Source organism: Coloeus monedula, assembly GCF_965178545.1.
Source record: "Coloeus monedula genome assembly, chromosome: 17".
Classification (NCBI taxonomy): Eukaryota; Metazoa; Chordata; class Aves; order Passeriformes; family Corvidae; genus Coloeus; species Coloeus monedula.
The window spans coordinates 740,297-763,940 of NC_138797.1; the positions used below are offsets into that span (position 1 = coordinate 740,297).

Genomic DNA, 23,644 nt, shown 5'->3' on the forward strand with positions numbered 1-23,644 from the left:
GATTTTCTTTTTAGGACTGTACCAAGCTTCATAGGCTTCTGCTCCCCTCCTAGCCAAGTGGTGTGGGAGCTCTGCAGGGTGGCAGCTCTCCTCCCGAAATGGTTTACACTCTCCTGCAAGATCCTTCAATTACAGAAGACTAAATGCTATTTAATTTGTGACCTCGTGTTGAATAAGACACAATTAAATTCTACCTCTTGTGAATTTTCAATGGGGAATTCTCACCTGTGATGCCAGATGAGTCCTAACTGTTCCATGCATGACTCAGACACCCAAATTGCTCCATTAATGACTGTTTTAATAAATGTTCTATCTTTATACAGACAATATCCTGCCCTGTGACAAGCCTGGCACGGTGTCAAACCAAACCTGGGTCCCATGGTCAGCCCATGCTGAGGAAGGCAAACCTGGTGATGCCAAGGACCCTGAGGGACTGTGACACTCCTGGGATGTTCCTGGTGTCGGTCTGCAGGAGCCCCCTGAACCCGCTCCTGTCTCGCAGGTGGGTAATGGTTGGGTGGCACATCCAGGGGTTTCAGCCCCAGCCCCCTCACTCGTGTCCCGCAGCAGTGAGAAGGGAATGGGTGTCTGGGCAGCCTCCAGCCTCTGTCCCTTCCCTTCGGCAGGGGCCAGCACATCCCCCGCACCCTTCCTGTCCCCCCCGCGTCCTCGGGGCGCTGCGGGCGGGACTCGGCTCTATCGCTTTTTTTTTCAACGGCTTCAGCTCGTAATTTTCGTCCATCTCGCTCCTCCCGCTCCCGCTGTATCTCTGTGCCGGGGCTCCTTCCTCCCCCGCACCCCCGGGGTCTCAGCCCTTCCCCTCCACCCCAGCACTCTGGGGGTCTCCATCCTTTCCCTTCTCGCCCCACGGCCCCGGCGGTCCCCAGCCCCTCGGCGCTCCCTGCCCGGGGCTCTGCCGCCGCCTCGGCCCCGTGGCACGGAGGAACGGAACGGAACCGAACGGAACCGAACGGAACCGAACGGAACGGAACGGAACGGAACGGAACCGAACCGAACCGAACCGAACGGAACCGAACCGAACGGAACCGAACGGAACGGAACGGAACCGAACGGAACCGAACCGAACCGAACCGAACCGAACCGGCCCCCGCGGCCCCCCGGGACCCCGCTCCCCGTCCCCACCCCGGGGCGGGCCCCGCCCTCCCCGCGCCCGCTCCCATTGGCTGCGGCGGCGGGGGGCGGAGCCGCTTTGTGACGTCACGATCAGCTGTCGGAAGGTCCCGATTTGTGCGGGGGAGCGGCGCGCGCTCGGCAGAACCGCGGGGTCCGCACCGGCACCGGCACCGGCACCGGCATCGCCCCGGCATCGCCCCGGCACCCGCACCAGCACCCGCACCAGCACCGCCTCAGCGCCTTCCGGGACCCGCAGGGCCGGTGAGTCCCCTCGGGACGCGGTCGGGGCCGCGGGGTTGGGGTTTGTCGGGCTCGCACCGCCCGTGCGGGGAGGGGGCCCGGGGGGGGGGGTGGGCTCGTCCCGGGACCCCTCGGTTCGGCCCCCGCGCCTGTTGTTTTGTTTCTTCATCACCGGATTAAGATTCGCGGTCGTTCCGCGCTCCCATTGGTTGCGCTGCGGTGACGTCGCGTCATTTGCATATGACATTGAGACGTCACGGCGCTTCCCCCCTGTCCCGCCGTGACCCCGGGGGCGATGGTGGGGCTGGCCCGGCTGGCCCGGGGACGTGGCCGTGGTGGACACGCCTGGGCGACCCCCGTGTCCCTCCCGCGCCACTCGCTGCTGTGGCTTTTCTGAGCAGGAAACGTGCGTGTGTTTCCCCCCGTGATGTTTAGACGCTCTTCGGGTGCAAAATGTGGCTTATTGGAAAAGGAATGCGAATATATAAATATAAGTATATGTTAATCGATGAAGTATGTCATAGAATCACAGAATGAGTCGGGTTGGGAGTGACCTTAAACATCATCTCGTTCCAACCCCCTGCGGGGGCTGTCCTGGCAGGGACACCTTCCTATACTATATACTATATAAAATACAGTATATATAGGATACTATATAGAATACATTTGTGTAAAGAATGTAAATAGATGTAAATCTCGAATGCAGAAAAGTATTACCTATTTAACTTAGTTCCAGCAAATCCTTGGTGCTTTGGAATTCTGCTGTCTTTAGATCTCAGTTGTCTTTGTAAATCCCACCAGTTTTAATGAGATTCAGATGTATGCTTTGGTATTTTTATTGAGTTTAGTTGTGCTGCCCAGGAAGGGGCCGTGCGTGGCAGGGGGAGGGTGCTGGCAATGCCAGGCTGAGGTTTGTGCCGTGGGGCAACTCCACCACATCCCAGGGTGCTGCACCCAGGAGTCCCTCAGGTACCACACACAGCATCCCCTTCTGTTATTGCTGCTCTAAGGGCACCTCCTTTGGGACAGCTCAAAACAGTCCTAAAAGGGAACTTTCCTCTGGATTTTGTGTCTCTCACCTCAGCTTGGGTGACCCTGGCAGGCCCTGGAAACTAATCCTCCTCCCATCTGGGGAGACTCATTGTGGAAAAACTTGGACTTTGTGGAGTGTAGAAAAGGGTTAAAAAAGGACATTATTGCTCTTGTAATTATTTTATGCACATACATACACATTTTTGTGTAGGGGAGCTACAGCCCTGTCAGAGCACGTAGGCAAAGAGACTGGCACCCTGGGATCCCAAAATAGTGGATTAAACTGTCTCCCTTGAGCCCAGCAATACCCAGTGCTGAAGTGGCACCAAAGAGGACTGAGCTGGGTGGCTGCCAAGTGCTATTGCTTGTTTGGCCAAGGTTTTGCTGGGGTAGGAAACCATCCCAGAAACCCTCCCAGAAACAGGTGTTGGGCTCTGGTACAGGACTGTGCTGGACCTCCTTTCCCACCAGGCTTAATCTATAGAGTGCCAAGAACTGTGTTGTTTTGCTCTAAAATAAATCAATAAATCTTTCCTCTCCTTTTATATTCCCCCCCCCCCAAGAAAAAAACCCAAACAACAAACCTACAACAAAAAAAGACAAAAGCTGTCTGCTGTAGGTCACTGTCACTGTTGGGCACCTGTTGCATCAAACTGCTGCTTATCTGGCTGAACACAAAAGGAAAAATACAAAAGTGTCTCCCCAGATAATAAAATGGTAACAGCTGCTTGTAATAAGACTGGAAAACCCTGTGACATAAACTTGTATCTAAGGGGTTTTTGATGCTGACTGCACAGTGAGTGGGGCACTGGGTGGGCTTGGGGGGAGCTGCTGGGCAGCTCGGGGTGTTTGTGGTGTCCAAGTACTGCTCAGCCTCTGTGATTTATGGAGGCTGTGAGGTTGGGCTGCTCCCCTCCCGGTGTGCAGCTCCTCGGGATGCTTCGCTCCTTGGGATGCTTCACCCAACGCATCCCAGAGAAGAAGGTTCTAAAATTTCATAGCACAGCTCATGGCAAATCTAAAATTTCCTGGATCCTGCCAGCCACTGGCAGATTTTCCAGGACTGTGTGTGATGATATCAAACAGCACAAGGTCACATTTGTCCTTGGGGTAAGGACCTTCCTGCAGCAGTGACACAAGAGCCGGTGTGCATGCAGAGACCAGCTCTGGGAAAAACATTTCCCCCTCATTCTGCAGGGTCCTTCTCCTTCAGGCAGGATCTGGAGGAGCATGTGGGAACTCCAGTCCCTGCTGAGACCCTGGACTGGCTGAGGAGAGCCCTTCCAGGTCCTGTCCTGGTCTGCCGTTAATAAGAAGAGTCTCATGATGAAGAGTTCTGTAGGGATTTTTCAAACTGTTCTGTGCCTTCCCCCCCTCTACTCCCCTGATCTGCCATGGAAGAGACTCTGGCTGTGAATCAGCCTCTGTTTTGCTGGAATCAGCCTGTCTGTGCCAGCAGCACCTCGGGGTGCAGCTCTGCCCCTGTGCCCAGGGCTCCCCCAAGGGAATCCCATCAATGGGCCTGCTGGCAAAGCAATGGGATCAGCTGGACCTGTGGCACAGTTGTTGTGGGACCAAATGCATCAATTCAGCCCCGCCAAACTGTCCCAGGCAGGTCTCTGCCAGCTCTGGTCCCTCCCTTGATGGGCATGGAGAGAGGACAGCACAGGGATGATTCACTGGTCATTTCTGGGGTGACGAGCAGAGCTCGCCTGAGCTGCCCAGCTGCCGGACCCCCTTCTCCTGTGTTTTGTGTTTCTGTGCCAGGTTTAGGATTTTCATACATCCAGCACAATGAGCCTGTGAAATGGTTGTCTGATTTAGGTAGAACGAGTTGAAAATCCCGTTTCCCAAGTGGGTTGGAGGAAGGCACCTGATTTGTACCTCTGCCGCCTGCCGGGATGCCTGCGCGGGGTATTCTTAGCTGTGCCGAGGAAGGAGCGCTCCTGCGCCTGCCAGCAGCATCCCTCCCGCCCAGTATTTATGGAAAGTTTCAGGGAGCCTGTTGCCATTTCCAAGGGGAGTTGCTGTTGTTCTTGCAGACTGTGACTTTTGAGAGCTGCCAGTCCCGTGGCGCTGCAGCTCCTGCCCCGGCGAGCTCCTGGCGCATCCCAGGGCTTTGCTGCCGATGCTGTTCCCTATTCTTAGCTCCTGGGGTTATTTGCAGCCACGGTGACTCAGAAAACGAATTATTGTGTCAAGGTTTCTGAAGGGGAAAAAATAACTTGATGCACTGTGGTTTCCTTACTTCCACTTTAACTTCTAATATTTTTAATACCTTCTGGCTTGTTGTAAAAGGCTGTTGGACTTTGTGGAAGGATTCTGATAAACGTAATTCATTTAGAAACTCATCTGTCCCCAAGTGAGCGTCCCTGGTGGGCTGTCCCCTTGTGCTGGCAGTGCCTGGGATGGGGCTGACATGCCGAGTAAGGGGCTTGTGGAGGCCTGGGAAGGATGGCAGCTGTCCTGTGGTGGTGGCCCCAGCTCTGGCAGGGGACAGGAGGTCAGTGTGTGGTTTCTGGGGCAGCTCAGCCCCAAGGATGTGGTGCACAGGGAGTCCCCTTATGTCCCGAGGGGGGACACCTGGGACACACCTCCCCCACAGATGTGGGGCACCTGCAGACACAGGACAGCTGGAAGAAGGGACCTGAGAGGAAGAGAAGCCACGTCCTAGTGCAAACTGGCTCCGTGGGCACCACCTCTGCCTGGTGACGAGGCACAGCACTGATTTCAGTCCCTGTCAGGGACACAGTTGGGTCCCTCCTGTGCTGCAGTTCCCGTGGAGGCTGCCGGCCCTCCATTCCCTGCTGTAAATGGGGCAAATGTTTGCTGCAGGGAAAGCAGAGGCTTTCCAAATACCTGGATAAACTTCAGAGCTTGATCTGCTACTGGCTGCCCCAGCCAGAGAAATGCTTGCTGGAACCTGCAGGGACTGAGGTGGCACGGGGCCATCTCACTGTCTGGGTAGGAGCCAGCCAAGGAGTCTTTTGCCTCGTGAAGGGTTGAGCAGGTCACCCTGAGCTCTCCATGGTGAGCTGATGGAGGAGCTTGGTGGCTGCCAGGGAGGGTCTGGAGCAGCTCAAGGCCAGGAGCTGCTCCCTTCTAGGGGGGCTGGGAGATTGCAGACTCACAGAATGGTTGGGGTTGGAAGGGACCTTACAGAGCATCTCATCCCACACCCCTGCCATGGGCAGGGACACTTTCCACTAGACCAGGGTGCTCCAATCCCCATCCAACCTGGCCTTGGGCACTGCCAGGGATCCAGGGGCAGCCACAGCTGCTCTGGGCACCCTGTGCCAGGGTCTCCCCACCCTCCCAGGAACAATTCCTTCCCAGTATCCCATCCATCCCTGCCCTCTGGCAGTGGGAAGCCATTCCCTGTGTCCTGTCCCTCCAGCCCTTGTCCCCAGTCCCTCTCCAGCTCTCCTGGAGCCCCTTTAGGCCCTGCAAGGGGCTCTGAGCTCTCCCTGCAGCCTCCTCTCCTCCAGGTGAGCACTCCCAGCTCTCCCAGCCTGGCTCCAGAGCAGAGGGGCTCCGGCCCTGGAGCATCTCCATGGCCTCCTCTGGACTCACTGCAGCAGCTCCAGGTCCTTCTGATGTTGGGTCCCCAGGGCTGGAGGCTGCTCTGCAGGTGGGGTCTCACCTGAGCGGGGCAGAGGGGCAGAATCCCCCCTCACCCCTGCCCACGCTGTGGGGTCAGCCCAGCACAGGGTTGGTTTCTGGGCTGCCAGTGCCCATGGCTGGGTCACATCCAATTTGTCACCACCAGCACCCCCAAGTCCTTCTCGAGGGCTGCTCTCCACCCAGCAGCCCCAGCCTGTGCTGGTGTGGGGCTGCCCTGACCCAGGTGCAGGACCCTGCACTTGGCCTGGCTGAACTTCATGAGGTTCACATGAGCCCACTCCCCCAGCCTGCCCAGGACCTTCCGGATGCCCCATCCCTTCCCTCTGCTGAACTGACTGCTCCACGCAGCTCAGTGTCATCCACAAACCTGCTGAGAGTTTTGGAGATCAGAGCTTCATCCTGCTTCTTTAATCTGAGTTTTTCAGAGGAGACAGGATAAAGTGAGGGCAAGGATTAATGCTCACTTTGGCCCTTGACTGCCTTTTGGCCTTGCTCCTCCCTTCATCCTGCAGGTTTGATCCTGAAGGCTTTGCCAGGAGCCCCCTGCAGCTTCCTGGACACCACCATGGGGCTGATCCTGCCACTGTAGCCCACCCATGGCACAGATTCCCTTGCACCAGTAAAGGGGTCAGGGCCACCCCACGCTCCCTATCTCAGAGAGGGTGACAGCTGGTGATTTACTTGAATCCTTCAGGGAATGAGCCTTTCAAATTATCCATTTCAAGTTTTGCTCTTAGGGGAGCTTTTAACTCTCTCCCACTTCCTCCAGAGCTATGGCAGCTGCCTGTGAGCCCCTGTGCCTTAACTTAAGAAGTTAAATTTAGGAGAGGGGACAATCGAAAATAAGTGTCTGTTGTGTCTTCAGAAAAGAGAAAATACCTCTGGGTTGGGGTGGGCACCTGGGGAGTCCAGACACCTTACTCCCATTGCCTGCATCCTGTGATTTTCTGGGGACCAGTCCCTAAGCAGGGGGGTGCTCTGAGCTGTTCCTGGGGGATCAGCTTTCCTGCTGTCCTGTGAAAGCTTTTGTCATGTTTTAACAAAAGAAAACTAAAAGGTTTTGGCTGGGTCATTGGGCACTTGACTTTGAGCTTGCTGGAGGACGAGCCCCTTGCAGGGGGCTCCCAAAGCCAAGCCTGCAGAGCATGGGAAGCACTCACTGCTGCAAGACTTTGCTTAGGCAACAGCAAAATCCCTGCCTGGCTCAGCCCCTGTCCTGTGGTAGCTGCTCAGGTGCTTTCTTAGTGACCCTCCCCTGGCAACCAGACTGGGGCCCTGACTTCCCCTGTCCCTGTGTGCCCGCTCTTGTCCCTAGCTCTGCTGTTGGGTGACACCCATGTCTAGCAGGGAAAAAGACTGACAATTGCATGAGGTAGGTCAAGAGCATTGACAGTGTCCTCCCAGCATGGCAGGCTTGGGACACAGCCCAGGGACCCTGCAGTCCCCAGCCCCAGAGTGTCATCCTGAGGACCTGCCTGGGGACACTGGGGTCAGCTTTGGCTCAGCACTTCTGCCAGCCTGGAAACGGCCCAGCTCAATAAGCACATGAGCCCACTCGTGGCCTTGCCCTGAGCCAGGGCCATGGTGGCCTTGGGGGACTGGAGCTCCCTGGGACCCCTGTGCCTGTCACGAGCTGCCCCAGTCCCTCCTGCCCGGGCACCTGGGGAGGAGCAAAGAGTGGGAGACTCTGGGACATCACCAACAGGGACCTGGGAGCTGTGGAGTTTCTGTCACAATTAGATATCTAATAAACTTCTTAAATAAATAATATTAATGTCATATTAAAAGCTATTTACTGACTAGGTGAGTGCTCAGGCAGGTGCCCGGCTTCCAGGCAGAGCTGGCGTGGTGAAGCTGTGGCTGTGTGCCACAGCCCTCAGGGCTGGCCAGGGTGGCCTGTGGCAGCCTGGCCCGGTGGGAGATGGATGCACATGGGCATCGTGGGGGAGGGAAATCCCACTGTGCTCGGCGTGGAGCACACCAGAGTCCCTTCAAAGCCCAGCCGGGCATCAGCCCCTCCTCGTGTTTTTTCCCTAACTTACATTATTGTGCTTTACTGATCCAGGTAAAGGGGCTGATTTAACTGGGAGCACTGGAGGGTAACAGAATGGCCGAGGCCTTGCTGTGGTTGTGGGGTCAGAGAAACAACTCTGTCATGTCTCAGTGCTCAAACCCTCCCTGCTCAGTGGCTCCAGGGGAAGCCAGGGACCCTCTTAGGACACAGAGAGTCCTTCCTGACCTCTGATTCTTCCTGGTGGGAGGCTCCATGAGCCTCAGCCGAGCCATCCCAGAGTGAGTGGGAAGCTGCTCTGGACCCCTGAGCAGTCTGCAGCGGGGCACAGCTGTGGCTCATGGTCTGCCTCATGCCTCTGGGGCAACTGGAGTCACCAGGGGCTTGAGACCTGCCCTAGGGGACAGGTAGTGTCACACTGCTGCCCTGGCCGTGCCAGGGAGGGAGAGCTGGGTGTTGGCAGGGCTGCTTCATGCTCGTTGACTCTTCTGCGTCTGGGAGTGGTGGAGATCAGAGCCCCTGAGGTCCAGGGGATCCCATCCAGGGGAAAGGCTCCTTTGATTCTCTGCCTTGTAGAGCAGATGTTGTTCCTCCTGAGGCACATGAGAGACTGCAAAAGGTGTTGCCATCCCACAGGGATGAATAAAAGAGTGCCTGAGCCCCAGAACTGCAGTGCCCATGCCAGCCACCTTCCCAGGGTGCTGGGACTGGGGAAGCCACTTCCCTGGGCAGCAGGGCTGAGCTAGAACTTGAGCTGCCGGAGGACTGGGGTGTGTATGCACACATGGTGCCTCCTGTACCCTTCCCATTCCACGCTGCCTGGAGCAGATAGAGTTTCCCCTGGCTGGAGGATCACTCACAAGCTCCATGGCCCCTTGGTCAACAGGGCCATGAACTGGGGCTTTGCCCTTTGAATGCACCCACATCAGTGTGCCAAGCACTGTCCCCTCTCACTGCACTGAGCTCCTGATGACATTTTAGGCCTTTAAATGCCATAAATGTCTTTAATGTCTCTGGACCAAAAGGCACACAAATAACACACAAGTAACACTCTGCACCTTTTGGCTGCCATTCCCATGCCTTGCCAGGAGCTTGGCATTTGTTAATGAAATTAATGAGTGCTGACCTCCCCCCACACTGGGGGGAATCTGCTTCCCCAGGGGTAAAACAGTGATGAGCTGAGCAGACATGAAGCAGAGACCCACAAAGGGCTGGGGTGAGAGGCTGGATGTGAACAACACTGTGAGCCAACAGCATCCTGGGCTTGTCCCCCCAGTGTGGGCAGCATGGGAGGGGAGGATTCTGCCCCTCTGGCCCACTCAGGTGAGACCCCACCTGCAGAGCAGCCTCCAGCCCTGGGGACCCAACATCAGGAGCACGTGGAGCTGCTGCAGTGAGTCCAGAGGAGGCCATGGAGATGCTCCAAGGGCTGGAGCCCCTCTGCTCCGAGCCGGGCTGGGAGAGCTGGGAGTGCTCACCTGGGGAAGAGAAGGCTCCAGCAGAGCTCAGAGCCCCTTCCAGTGCCTAAAGGGGCTCCAGGAGAGCTGGAGAGGGACTGGGGACAAGGCCTGGAGGGACAGGACACAGGGAATGGCTTCCCACTGCCAGAGGGCAGGGATGGATGGGATACTGGGAAGGAATTGTTCCCTGGGAGGGTGGGGAGGCCCTGGCACAGGGTGCCCAGAGCAGCTGTGGCTGCCCCTGGATCCCTGGCAGTGTCCAAAGCCAGGTTGGATGGGGATTGGAGCACCCTGGTCTAGTGGAAACTGTCCCTGCCCATGGCAGGGGTGTGGGATGAGATGCTCTGTAAGGTCCCTTCCAACCCAAACCAGTCTGGGATTCTGTGACAACAGTGTCCTCACCCTGCCTGCTGCCAGGAGCTTTGCATGTTTGCCTGACTTAGGGACAGTGTCTGGCTCTGTCCCTGCCAGCTCCTGGGGATGGGTCTCCTGGGACACCCCACCCAGGATGGGAACACACTGCGGGGCGTGATGCAGGTGGGGGCTGCAGGACACAGCCCTTCACTGCTGCTTTCAGGTATGACACCAGCTGGGACAGCCCATGGCACAGGTCAGTGCCAGAGCCACCGTTTTGCTGTCCCCTTGAGCCCAGCTGAGCCCCTGGGATGCAGGAGGGCCACACTGCTGGCCTGCTTTAATGTGCTATTCCTTTTTCTCTCCCTTTTACAGGCCTTTGCACTGAAGCCAAGTGAAGAACCTCACAATTGCACTACACACCGCTTAGCTCTGATTTCTCTGGCAGCCAAACTTCTCCGTCACCAAGACCTCGAGGGCTGTTTTTCCCCTCCCTGCCCATCTCTCCTGTGTCTGTGCCTGGAAGCTGGTGCCCAGCAGTAGCTCTATCTCCCCGTCCATCCTGCTGGACTGCTCCCCACCATGTTTCAGCGTCTCACCAGCCTCTTCTTCAGTGACAGCAACACGCCAGAGGGCCTAGAGGAGCCCAAACCCTTTGTTGAGGAAGAGGAGGAGGAGGATGGCTGGCTCATAATTGATCTTGCAGGTGAGGAAAGTGACAGAACTGGCTTCCTACAGCCTCTGCTGCACCTTGTCTCTTCAGAGCTGGGCAAACCCTTGAGATGTCAGCAGATGAGCTTACACCACACGGGAGCAGCTCTGCCCTTCATTTTTCCTCCCCTGGTCCCCATGCCCTGCTCATGGTGCCCAGCCCTGTGGTCACTGCAGCAGCCCCTGACCTGCTCCTCCTTTTTCCCTTTCCTCTCCCAGTGATGGTTCTCAACTTTCTGCCAGTGTGGGAGCAGCATCAGCATCTCCAGCTGGGGTTGCTGCTGCCCTGAAGCCTCCAGGTGCCTCCATGCACCAGCCAGGGAGGTCCCCTGGAGTTTTGCTGTGATCCTGCCCGCCAGGGGTCGGTGGGGTGGGGACCCAGCCCTGGCAGGCTCTGCCACCGGCTGTGGCACTGCCATGGCCCGGGCTGAGCTGTGCCCAGGACAGCACTTCTCCAGGAGGAGCCAAGCTCAGCTGCTCCCTGCCCTGCCCCTGCTGAAAGCAAACCAGGAGCCTGTTCCCCTGGGAGACCCCAGTCCTGGGGCGCTGGTGGGGGCGTGGGGTTGTGCCCATGTGAGGGCAGGTGGCAGTGGTGCCTGCCTGTCCCAGCTGGGGATGTGCCACCAGTGATCTGGCCATGTTTGGGTCGTTTGAGAGGAGTAAATCTCAGCTCCATGGGGGTTATCTTCCCAAGTTATTCCCACTGCCCATGCCAAGCACAAGGGATGTTTGGCACCAGGTCCCTGTACCTAGAGAGCCCACAGGGCTCCCCATTCCCAGAGCCATCCAGAGCCCTGTTTGACACTAACCAGGCAGATTGAATTCTTCCTGTGCAGATCTTCTCCTGCTCTGTTCAGACCTTGGAGTTTCTGTTGTAGATTGATGACTCAGCCAATTGCAATGATGTTTTTATGACCTTTTCCTTGCAAATCCAGCAGCAGTAAGAGCTGTGCAGGAGCTCCTGATGGCCGTGCTCTGCTTTGGTAGCCCCTGGTTGGTTGTGACACCCCAGCCTAGGGGACCACAGATGTATCCTGCAGGTTTAAGAGGAGGGTTTTGTCCTCCCTCTTGCAGGCAGCACGTCACTGAGCAGATGTTCTCTGCCTGTTCCCCATGCTTGTTTTTGTGATTCGAGTTGTTCATTAGGGTTTTTTTCCATATGCAGTGACCTGGAGAGGGGACCAGAGCAGGGATGAGCCTGGGATGGGGCGTGGTGTGGGCAGGGGCAGCTGTGGAGGATTCCCTGTCCTCTGGGCATTCAGGTGACTGTCCAGGGAGGGTCACGGCAGTGCCATGGCAGGGGGTGTTGCAAGGAGGTCCCTGGAGCAGCAGGCACACAGCCACCACGTGTCGGGGCCAGCTGGCAGCAGCTGCAGTGAGCCTAAAGCATGGCAGGAGGAGCCAGCAGCTTCCCCAGCCAGAGAAACGCTACTGTGAGCCCTGATCCCTGGGTCGAGATGCAGATGGCTCAGAGGGGACCAGGGCTTGACTCTGGCACAAAACACTCCCATGTTGCTCCAGTGAAGTGCCTTGGCTCTCAGTGCAGCGCTGGCTTCCAGTGGTGTCTGCCAGTGAATGCCACCCCTCTGCTAATTCAGCTGCAGTCTGTTCCCACAGCAGTCCCTGAGCAGTGGGAGACCCGATTCTTTCAGCCCTGTTTTTGGGGCTGGAGTTATACCAAGCACTCCAAGAACCAAACCCGGAGACTCCAGCCCCATCCTTCCCCTTGGAGCTGTGGTGGCCAGCAGCAGCTCCCGGCCTGGCTCGCTCTCAGCAGCAGTGGCAACCTAGGGAGCCTCTGGGTTCGGCCCCTGTCAGCCTGGTCATTGCCCCCTGTGTTGCAAAATGCACCCAAACTACTCTGCCCTTCCCGGAATGTTTCTGATGCCATTCTTGCCCCCTTGCTTAGCCTGGCTCTGCTCAGCACCCAGGGAGAGAGCAAAGAGCACTTCCCAGGATGTGGCAGCATCACTGAGGTACTTGAGGAACCCCAGATATTGCTTGTGACATTAAAACCCACCTTGGCGAAGGATGGGGACAGGGTAGCCCTGTGCTCCTCGTGCCCACAGACCACTGCTGTGGGAGTGCTGCTGGCCCGGGGATGCTCCAGCCGGGCTCAGTGGCTGTCTCCAGGCTGACAAACAATCTCCAGCCTGGCATGTCAGCAACTATTAATAGACTGATATCCTCTGACCTGGAGAAAGACATTCTCGTGTTTGCAAGGCCAGCTGTGGCCTGTCCTGAGCCCTGGGCTGGAGCATCAGCTGCAGGAGGAGCTGGGGATGCACCAAGCCAGGAACACCCGGCCCCGTGCTCTGCATTTCTCCACGCAAGAACAGCTTCATCTGTGCTTCCTCCTGCTCCCTCACCCAGCTGCAGGGTCACTGTGTCCATATAGATACTGCACTGCCTCCCCCCTCACCAGTTCCCTGAAATCCCCCTGATGAGTCTGGGAATGGGTGTGGGCATCTCAGCAGTTAGGTGCAGGCTCCCCTCCCATTGCAGCACCAGGAATTCCAAGCACAGGCAGCCTAGAAAAGCACCGGCCCAAGGTAGAGATGAGGAAGGGAAGGCATGGAAGGCTGCGGGGGGTGGGTCAGCTTCTGGATCAGCCGCTCAAAATTTGGCCTCTAACAGGCTGGAGTTGAAGGCACAGTGAAAACCTTTGCTGAAGAATTTATTCCCATGATTTCTTCCAGAGAAAAGGTGTGGACTGTTTTTCTGCTCTGTGTGTGCTTGGTTTCCATGTTTGCGGAGTGCTGGGTGGTGTTTGTGAGCAGGGGCGTGTCGGCGCTCCCCCGGCCCGGCCCGGCCCGGCTCAGGTGCTATCAGAACGGGGAAAGCAGCGTTTCTCACTGGCTGAACTTCTGCTCTCATTTTGAGAAGGAAAAAAAAAAAAAACCAACCAACCAAACCCTTGCTGCAGTAAACCCTGCGGGTTTCCCAGCCTCGCGGTTCCCCTTGTCCGAGCAGCCCCGTTTCCAGGGGTCCCCGGAGCGGGGGGTTCTGGCCGGGGCGCGGCGCCGGGCCCGCGTGTGGCGGTGTGGTGGCGGTGGGTGTCTCTCGCACTAACGATGCCCCTTTCTCTCCCCCTCCCTCCCCACTGTACATGGTATGTGTGTGTGTCCCCGCTGTGCCCCGCATGGCTCTGCACCCCCGCCCCAGGCAGCCGTGCCCGCCCCGGCCCCGCCCGCCGCCCCGGTGCTGGCGGTACCGGGCGCTCGGCGCGACCCCGCCCGACACCCCCCGGTCCGCCACCGCCACCGGCCGCTTCCCCGGCTCCGGCCGGTCCCTGCTTGATGGACGAGAGTTGGTTTGTCACCCCTCCCCCCTGTTTTACTGCAGAGGAGCCCGGCCCCGACGGCGTGGGGAGCAGCCCCATGGAGGACCTGCTCATCGAGCACCCCAGCATGTCCGTCTACGTCACCAGCACCCTCGAGGTGGATGGGGAGGGCCCCGAGGACGATGCTGCAGCGTGAGTGCACTTTGAGGATGTTTGGGGGGCCGGCAGCCCCAGCACCCACTGAGGGATCAGGGGTGGATGCTCAGTGCTGCCATCCCAAATCCCCACCTACACCCAGGAATGTTTCACCCATGGACGTAGTGGGGGACATCAGTGTCCCCATGCCCACCTCAGGGAACACCCTACCTATCTGACAGGGTGCCCCAGCTGGCACCGTGCATGGCTGGCAGCCCCCGTGTCCCAAAATCCTCTGCTAAGGGGTCTCAGTAGCATATTCGGCTGGCCATGGGTGCAGGACATGAGCTTGGCACTGGGCTGTGGTGGGAGAGGGCTGTGTTCATCTCCCCTGCCCTTAGCAGGGTCTCCTGGCACAGCCGCCCGTGTCAGTTCCACTCCTGCCAATGCCACCTGCCCAGGGGGGTTTGCCAGGCAGGGCTTGCACCGGGGTTTTGCATAGGTAGGGCCCAAGCAAAGCAAACCCCATGGGACAGGGTGGCCTTTGGGCACAGTGGCCCCCTGAGGACCCCTAGGTCCCCCAGGCAGGAGGGTGCTTCAGCCCCCCTCAATCCCCCACCTGGCCCCAGACTGGCCCAGCACAGGGGTATCCCACAGCTGTGGGGAGTGGGACACCACCAGCTTCTCCTTGCTCCAAACCCCAGCTTAGCAGTGGGGAAATCAAACAGAGAAGCCCCCAGTGGCCCCTTTCCCCCCAGGCCTGTGGGCTGGAGCCCTCCACACCCATTCCTGGGGCCACATCCTAGAGCTCTGCCCTCCCCCCAGGGCTGCTCTCCACTGCCCAGCAGCCCAGGGAAAACCCGGAGCATGCACACACATGCTCAGCCCGACTGCTGCCGGACAAGCCCTGCCTGCCATGGGGTCGCTGCTGTCCCCTCAGTCCCAGCCCTCCAACGCCTCCCCCTAGAGCCCCTCAGTGGGGCCGGGGAGGAGTAAGAATTTGGGGTGAGCTTTGCTCCAGGCCAGGAGACACTGTTCCTGGTTAGGGGACAGCATTCCTAATAAGGGGTGCTATTCTGGGCTAGAGAACACCATTCCTGGTTAGGTGACACTGGTCCTGGTTTCTGGACACCATTCCTGTCTAGCTGACCCCTAACTGAGACTCTTTCCAAAGTCTCCCTGAGGGCCGGAGCTTGATCTCCAGAGCTTCAGGAGCTCCTCAGTGCTGGAGGGGGCAGAGAAGGGCTAAAGGGAACCCGAGACTAGCCAAGGCTCCAAAGGGGTCACAGTGGGATGGAGACAGACCAGGCTCAAGGGACTTAGTGGAGTTCCCGGTGGTGTCTGGATTTTTTCGGGCGTCGCAGAGCCTGCCTTGCTGGAGCATCCCTGTTCTCCGCAGGCTGCTGGGGCGGGGGTTGGTGAGCTCTGTCCCCCGCTGCCGGGCCGAGGGCAGCGCTGTCCCGCTGACCGCGCTGTCTCCGCAGGGACGGGCCGGAGCCGCGGCCGGAGCGGCCCGTGGCGCACCACGGCCGGGCGCTGGCGGTGAAGGCGGCGGCGCTGGACAAGGCGGGGCAGGCGCAGCGGCTGCAGCGGGCCAAGCAGCTGGCGGAGCGGCACCGCCTGGGCCAGAAGGCGCTGCAGCGGCAGAACCGGGCCCGGCAGCGCCCGCCCCGCCGCGCCAAGCAGCTCCCCGGGGCCTTCGTGCACCAGCCCTGCCAGCGCCACTGCAACTACTGACCTCGCTCCCCCGCCCAGGGGCTGCCCCCGGCCCCGGGAGTGCGGGCCCCACGGACACCGGGACACGGCGGCTCCGCTCCACTCCCCGCGCCCGCACGCCTCGCCCGCACTCCTCATCTTCCTCCTGTCGCCCTCACCGCGCCCCTCGCCCTCGATGCCGTCTGGGCCACAACCCCTGGAGCCGCCGGCATGGAGGGCCACGCCACCCCTCCGCAACAGCCTCGACAGCCTTCACGTGGGAAATCGGTATTCCCAGTGACATCACCTCTTCCCGAAATACGCCTGTTCCCGGTGAAGCCTGTTTGTCCTGATAAGCCTGTGACATCAGTGCCTTTCCTCACATCATGACTCCATGTACAGCCTGGATGGGATGTCACACAGACAGCGAGCGGGAGTGACAAGAGCAATGAAGCCACAAGATTGGGGATTTTTAGGAAAATCTCATCAATGACACTAAATAATGCTTCCGCCCTGCAAAACCAGCAAGTGCTCCTGTCCCTCGATTTCTTAGCTACATTTGACCGTGATAACCCCCCACTGCCAGTCCCAAAGGGGCTTGTGGTTGAAAGCGCTGGTGGAATCTCTGTGGCTGGGCCAGCCAGGCGGCTCCTGGTGCCTCACGGTGGTCTTTTTAAAAATCAACCTTAAAAGGAATCTCAGGAATCAAAGCACCGTCCCAGCGCCGCGCCGGAGCCCTTGGCTACCGTGCCAGGAGGGGTGGCCAGACTGGGGTGGCATCACCGTGGCTGGTGGTCCCATCTGAGCGAGCCCCATCCTCCTGGAGCCAGTCACCTGCCCCAGCCACAGCTGTATCCCTGTGGGTACGCCTGTATATGTGTGTGTATATATTTCTCTCTGTACCTTCATACTCAGAAGAGCCCCTGTTAAGCCGAGGAGCGTTGTCTGCCTGGTGTCAGTTCCCGGGAGGGGAGAGAGGGCAGGGATCTGCACAGCTTCCCCAAGGTGGCCAAAGCATGTCGGTGGTGGTGGTGAAAGGATGCTGAAGAAGAGGCCGGAGGGAAGAGGCTGAAGTAAGGACAAAGATGGATCTGGGAGCCACTGAAATGGGTCAAGATGGGGCAGGCCTGAGTGAGAGGATTGCTGTAAGAGGAGCTGTAACAGGAGCATCTTCTTTCCCCACTAAAAATTGCATCCTTTCCCATGAAGGGCCAAATTCCTCTGCTAGGCAATGCTGATTTTTAATGCAAATCCCTCCTCTCTCCATGATGGACTCCTTCTGCCTTTGGAAGAACATGGCTCCAGCACCAGCTGAGATAGCTCCAAATCCAGCAGAAATTTACTGAGCTGCCCCCCAGTTCTCTCCTTTTAGGAACTGGTTTTGCACCCTGTGCCCTGCGAAAGAGTCCTGCTCACGACCAGCTCACAGTCTGGATTCCCGCACCCTCTAAGACGAGAAATACCTCCACAACTCCAGAAAATTCCAATTTCACCAGAGGTTCTTCCACTCACCATGTTGCATCCCTTAATATCAGCCAGGCACCTCGGCTGAAGGAGTCTTGGTGAGCCCAGACTCAAGACAGCTGATAGTTATTAATTCTTTTAATGAGATTAAAACCAAAATGAACCTTCTTAGGAGCAACAGCCCCCAGCTCTGGGCCAGGGAGCCTGGGCCGCAGTAGCCGGCTGCTGCTGCTCACCTGCAGCGTTTCCCCTTCGCTGCCTCGGCGTTCCCAAAAGCCCAGAGCTGGGGAATTCCGTGCCCCCGGCATCGCCCCGCCCTCCTCGGGCCTCACTGCAACCTCTGTCCCTCGCCAAGCCTGACACCACACTGCAGATCACCCTGTCCCACCCCTGCTGTCTTCTTGGCGAAGAGACTGACATCTGGCTCCAGGGGAGCGTTTACATCCTTTGGCTTCCTGGGCTTCACACTCGATGCCTTTTTTTCACCCTGCAGTGATGCCTGGGATGGATGGGGAGCAGGGCATGTGCAGGGACACTGGCACAGGTGCATGTGACAACAGGCAGGGGCTGAGCCCGAGCTCCCAGATGTCTGATGGGGTGCTGCCTTCCCATCCCGCTCTCCCCGTGTCGCTGGATGAGCCCCTCTGTGGCCACTGGGCAGCAGCATTAGAGGAAGCGTTTTCTCTGCAGCCCCAATACACATCAAGAAGTGAAGCCCAGCACTGTCCAGCCCCCAGCTTGGTCTCCACTACAAATTCTCCTCCTGTGCATCCAAGTTGCTGCCAGAACCCCTGGAACACTCCAGAAATCAGAGGCTGGCTGCGACCCCATTGCCCCCTTGGCAGCTCCCAGAGGAACAGGCTGGGGGGAGCAGTGGCCCTGAGGCAGATCCTGCTATGTCTCCCCTGCCAGGCTCTCCTGTGCCTGCCCGACTGCTGGAAATGGTACCCCAGGAGAAATCCCTTCTGGAAACCCTCCCGTGCAGCCCACTCATCTGCTGTGAGCCAGAGGCCTTTGGCCGTGTTCCGGGGGGACTTGTCTCAGTCTGGCACTGCCACCAGCACCCAGCCCCCAGTGCCCATTCCAAACAGGTGATCTTTCTCCGTCCTGGTTTTCAGAAGCAAATTCAAACAGTTTTCTTTTCCTTTCTTCTTTCCATGCCAGTCTGAGATGTCTTTCATCATGCTGTGCCCAGCCAGCACAGGAGATGAAGCAGAACTGTTGTCACACTTTATATCCAGAGTATGTTTATAAAGGATTAATAAATTATTAATAATGTTTTCATGAAGAGGTTAATCCAGACCCTGAGCCTCTGGCAGCTCAGTGGAGTGCACAAACCACAGCAAATGAGCTCCTGCAAGCCCCCTCTGTTGTTTGCACCCTTGCCGTGTATTAACACCCGACACTCACCTGCCAGCCCTTCGCCCCCAGTATGACCCACCCTCCCTGTGCTGTGGCAAAGGTCTGTTCAGCCTGGGCTTTGCAGAAGACCTGCAATGTTCTGCTCCTGCCCAGCAGCAAGCACAAGGCCTGGCCTGGTCACAGGCCTCCTGCCCAGTGCTGCCAGAGCAAGAAAACCCCTTTTCACTGAGGTTTTTTGTCTCCTCAAATGTTAAAACAAATGAAAGGTGCTTAAAAACTGAGAACTTCCTGTGTCTGCACCCGTGTGCATGTGTAGATATTTCACAGCCCAGTGTGGGTATTCAGTAGCTTGTTTTGGGGTGTGGGATTGAATTTTTTAGGGGTTTGTTGGGAATTTTTTTTTTTTTTTGCACCCAGTATTTGTGATGCGCTGTGTGGTGCTTCCAGTGGGAAGGTTCTGGTTTGCAGGGAGCACTTGGGCTGGTCCTGCTGGGACAGGTGGGGTGAATTTTGCTTTCTTTTCTGTACTTGTGTAGGGGGAAACTACAGCATGGACTCAGGGACAAACCAATCTGCTGGGGTCTTTAAAAATGTCTTTTTCCCAGGCTTCTCTGTTAGAATGGGGGGTTTGGTTCTGGGGTGCTTGCAGGGATGTGGCCTGTGGCAGCACATGGTGGTGACAGGAGCTGTGGGGTGCTCTGACACTCCTGTGTGGAAAAGAATTTGTGGCCATTCATGGTGGGACCATTCCTGGGCTGCAGCCCCTCTTCATTTGTTCATTGCCCTGAAAATTCACCTTTACAACTACTAGAACGTGTCTGGTCCCTTTTTAGACTTGCTTGTGAGCTACCACGTACAGATTTTCAGCACTGAGGCTCCTAGGGTTTGGGAAGTGCAGCAGAGCTGTGTGTTACAGCGTGACCCACCACATCACTGGGATCAGGAGACAGCCAGGATGGGGCAAGCCATTGGAATGATCACCTGGAGAAATGGTGATGCAGGCAACTGAAAGAAAGTTTTGCATTTCTTGCAATGAAAGCATAAAAAAGGGGAGAGTGGAGAGACCTGGGCAAATGCCTGTTCAGTACATGTCAGCTCTGCTGGGCAGCATGGCAGTGCTGGGCTCAGACACCTGAGCTGGCTCCAGCCCCAGCAGCAGCTTCCCAGCCCTGTACTGGAGTCGCAGGCTCGGGGGCAGCAGGGCACTGGGACGGGCTGGGGCAGTGCCCTCAGTGATGGCTGGAGCTTGTCACACCCCTTATGGAGGGAAGGATCTTTCCACCACTGAAGCCCCCATGGTGCAGGGATCTTCTCCAAGCAGGATTTCCATCTGCCTGCCCGGTTCCGCTCTGCCTGCCCGGCCCAGCGCGAGGGATGAACCCCTGAAGTGTGACGGGGCCAGGAGGGACAGCCCTGCTGGAGAAGTGTCACCTCTTGGGATGCACCAGGGCCCCCCATGCCCCCAGGCCCCCAAGGCTGTGCTTGCTGCACTGGCAAGGCCAGGCTGTGGCACACTCAGGACCCCTCACTGACAGCTGCAGCGAAGTTCTCGCACTGAATTCTGGCTCTTGCTTGGCACTGCGAGGCTGGAGGGCTGCAGAGGGAGTAGGGGCAAAAGTCCTCCTCACCTGTTGCTCTGAAATTTGCACTCACAAATGTGCTTTCTAAGAAGCTCTGCTGCAAAAGCGTGGTCTGGAAGAGAAATGATTCTCTCCGTGGGAGGCTGTGTTTCCTTCTCATTGTGGATAACATAAATGCATGGCTCATCCCAAAGATCACTGCTGTGGAAATCTTCTCTCTTTAGGCATGTTTCTAATCAATAGTTTTACATTTACATCATACTGATAATTCTTTGTCTTCTATCCAGCCCTGCTGGGGAGCAAAGTACCCACTTAGATGTCTTGCCATACCAGAAAGGAAAAAAAAGATGAAAAATACTCCAGTGAGGTTCTAGGCTTGAGTCCCACAGCTTTGCAGTTGCCCCTCTGGATCAGTATCAATTCCATTGCCCTGCATAAAGTGGAAATTAAACTTCATGTGAATTTATTGAAAAACAAGTGAGCCCCCAAAGATCAAGCATCTAATAATTAGGAAACAGTAAGAAGACCTAAGTCACCTTAAGTCAAGAGAAATCATTCTCAGCATCTCTCAGAAGGCAGCACCGAGCCCCACTGCCCTGGGAATGGCTGGTGGCAGTCCTTGAGTCTTCCCTGAGTGTCTGGGTTAAAACAAGAGGCCATCCATGTCCAGCTGGTGCCAGGGGACTCTCGAGCCACCGGGGATTGTCAGCTGCCACCCCTCCCACGGGTGACTCTGATGTGCCTCCAGTTTGCTGCTCCTCCTTTGCTGCATGCACTCAGAAATAGCTGCTGGCAGCAGGAGGGATGCACCAGCACCTCAGCATCCCCCCAAGCTTCACAGAGCTTCCCCCCAAGCCCTTCTCCACCACTGGACTGTGGTGGCCTCAGCACAGCTGCTGGCAGGGACTGGAGCCTGAGGAGGGACACCCACAGCACTGACAGCCCCTCCCTCCCAGGGGACTGCCACGGGCAGACCCACCAGGGACAGGAACGGGCCTTAAAAGGGGCTGATCCCCTCAGGGCTTGTCTTCTTCAAGCTGGAGCTTTCTGTCTCTCAGACCTGCTCCATACAAGTCAGTAACCTCCTGTCATCCTCACGGCCTCCGTCCTCGTCCCATTCCCATCACTGGAGTGGCTGCTACAGGTTGCCTGAATGTGGCTGTGGGAGCTGGATGCAGCAGTGGGAAAGGCTCTGCCTGCCTCAAGAATCCCTTCTTTGCTGAGAGGTGTCCTCAAACCTATTGGAGATGCCACCTTCTCCTTGCTCGTCTCCAGGATCCCAGGGCACTCCCCAGCCATGGGCTCTGGACAGCTGGACACAGTTGGGCAGGAGGTCTCCCTGTTCCAGGCTGTCCATTGATGCATCTCCATCAGCTTTTCTTTTTGCTCCTTGAGAACATTTGTCATTAACTAAACCTGTAACTCTCTCCTTAGAGGAATGACAGGGATGAGCAGCTCCTTTTAATAGCAAAGGTGGCTCTTATGTGTGATCATCTTTCCAGTTCTTCTGTGCAGAGTGGTGACACCCAGGTGTGGCCCCTGTCACTCATTCTGAGCTGACACCTCCTGGGCTGGCAAGGGGGTTGCTTTTCCAACCCTGTATTTTATATAGGGATGCTGCCCCATGCTCCAGAGCACAAAAAGAGCTGCAAAGCTTTCACTCTGTTGCAGCTTAATGTGAGAATCTTTCTGCCTTCCACTCTGACCCTATTTCATTACATGGTGGGGGGGAAGATTTTATTCCCTGCAAATGGAGGGGAAAACAGCACAGTAAATTCTAAGTGTAGCTTGACAAGGGGTTGCATAGGGGAGCCCAAAGTTCCTCTGCTCTTTCGCATTCACCTCATGTATCCTTGCTGGGGAAGCCATGAGCAGCTGTGCCCAAGTCTCACTGAGATCTTATCCTCAGCTTTATGCTTTAGGAAGTCTGGGGATGAGGGAGCAGCACAAGGCGTAGCAGTAAAGTGAAATTTCCTCTTGTGTCAGAGCTGTGCTTGTACAGAGCCACCGAGCACTGCAATATTCTATCTGTATGGATCCACCCCTGGTATCTGCTTGTAAAACTCATGCCCACACATTACCCTCCCTCATGCTGCACTGACTGTACATGTGCCTTCACCCTTTTTCATGGTTTGGCATCTTTTTTAAACACAATTACAGAACTTGAATAATCACTGAACTGCAGTTACAAGTCCTATGCAAGAGGTGACCAGGGAGTCAGTTTTCAATATTTCTGTGTTTCTGTGTTGTTTTCAGAGTCACTGTGGGGTTTTTCAGAGAAGCCCAACAGAATGAATGCCCCAAAAAGCATTAAGATTACTTTTTTTTTTTTTTTTTAAAAGCATTTAGCATTTTGGATATACTTAATCTCTTAGGCAGCTTTGAAAAGCTCAGTCTAAACCCCAGTTGCTCACCGGGCCGTGTTTGGAGCAGGAGCAGGAGCAGCAGGATGGACGAGCGCCAGGACAGATGGCCTGTTCCATGGTTGGAAAAGGTTGCCTTAAGCCTTCCCCAAAATGCACCGGAGAATGTTCCCGTGCCCTCCTGCCCCACGCCCGCGGGCAGCTCGGGGCAGAGCAGCTCCTGCCCTGGGCTCTGCTGGACGGGGCACAGCTGCCACTCGGGGATCTTGGAGAAGAGGGAAAACCAGCCCCACGTTTTCTACATCACCTATGCTGTAGGACTGAGACCTCGTCTGAAACTCGAAGCTAACAAAAACCCGTCCTTTTGTGTGTTACGTGTTCAGTTGGTGTAAGCAGGGTTCGTAGGGAAAGGGCGTTTCCTCCTCTAGGACATTGTGTAAACATTTGCCGTGTGTCGACAGACTGAAGGACACGACTGCCTGGGATGCATTGTGTAGTGTGCCTGTGTGTGTGTAACCTGGTTTTGGTTGTTAGGTTGTAATGCTGTCTCTTGACTGAAAAAAAAAATCTAATATAAAGAAAAATCACAAGAAATAAAAAAAATATATATTTAAAATCTATTTATGTGTAGTCCTCTAAAGCCTTCAAGTAAATCTGTCTGCAAAATGCTTTGGTTTTTTAAAAAAGCTTCTAAAAGTTGGTGGTGTGAGAGACAAGTAACAGAAAAAGTCCCCTTTGAAGACAAGGACACACAGGGGAGGGTATGGCACAGGCTGAGGGGCCAGAGGGGATTTTTTTTCCCCTCCCCGTTACCGAACCCAACAACTCAGCAGATGATGACAGAGCTAAAGCAGATGTCGATTGCCCTGAGAAAATCCCAGAGCAGCCAGTCTCTGCAGCATCAGCTGTTTCTCCAAGCACAGTGTGAGATGTTCTCAGCACCCACGAGAGGCAGAGATGCCTCCAAGGGGATCAAGGGCGTGGAGATGAGGAGAGGCTGAGAGCTGGGACTGCCCAGCCTGGAGGAGGTTCAGGGAGATCCCCCCCTGTGTGTGGATTCCTGATGGGGAGAGTACAGAAAACAGAACTGGAACATTCTCAGTGCAGGGACAGGGTGAGAGGCACAAATTGAAGTTAAAAAAAAGAAATTTCACTTACACGTAAGAAAATGCTTTCTCACTGAAGGGTGGTTGGCC

The 23,644-nt window shown here is 56.6% G+C and overlaps 1 protein-coding gene across 2 annotated transcripts; it reads left to right on the forward strand.

Annotated features, from left to right (window-relative positions):
• Positions 1-1,234: 1,234 nt before the first annotated feature.
• Positions 1,235-23,068, forward strand: TP53INP2 (tumor protein p53 inducible nuclear protein 2). Of its 2 annotated transcripts, none has more exons than XM_082292689.1 (4): positions 1,235-1,395; positions 10,231-10,561; positions 13,732-14,041; positions 15,469-23,068. In XM_082292689.1, the coding sequence occupies exons 2-4, from the start codon at positions 10,438-10,440 to the stop codon at positions 15,719-15,721; spliced, it is 687 nt and encodes a 228-aa protein (XP_082148815.1). In that variant the 5' UTR covers positions 1,235-1,395; positions 10,231-10,437; the 3' UTR covers positions 15,722-23,068. The 2 variants fall into 2 exon arrangements, with proteins under 2 accessions (XP_082148815.1, XP_082148816.1); XM_082292690.1 differs by having other exon boundaries at positions 13,912-14,041.
• The last annotated feature ends 576 nt before the right edge of the window (positions 23,069-23,644 follow it).

Excerpts from the sequence above, each read along its gene's own strand:
- TP53INP2 (XM_082292689.1), top strand. The coding sequence starts at position 10,438 with ATGTTTCAGCGTCTCACCAGCCTCTTCTTCAGTGACAGCAACACGCCA. Across the intron at positions 10,562-13,731 it reads GCTCATAATTGATCTTGCAG|GCAGCCGTGCCCGCCCCGGC; the intron begins GTGAGGAAAGTG and ends CCCCCGCCCCAG. Across the intron at positions 14,042-15,468 it reads CCCGAGGACGATGCTGCAGC|GGACGGGCCGGAGCCGCGGC; the intron begins GTGAGTGCACTT and ends CTGTCTCCGCAG.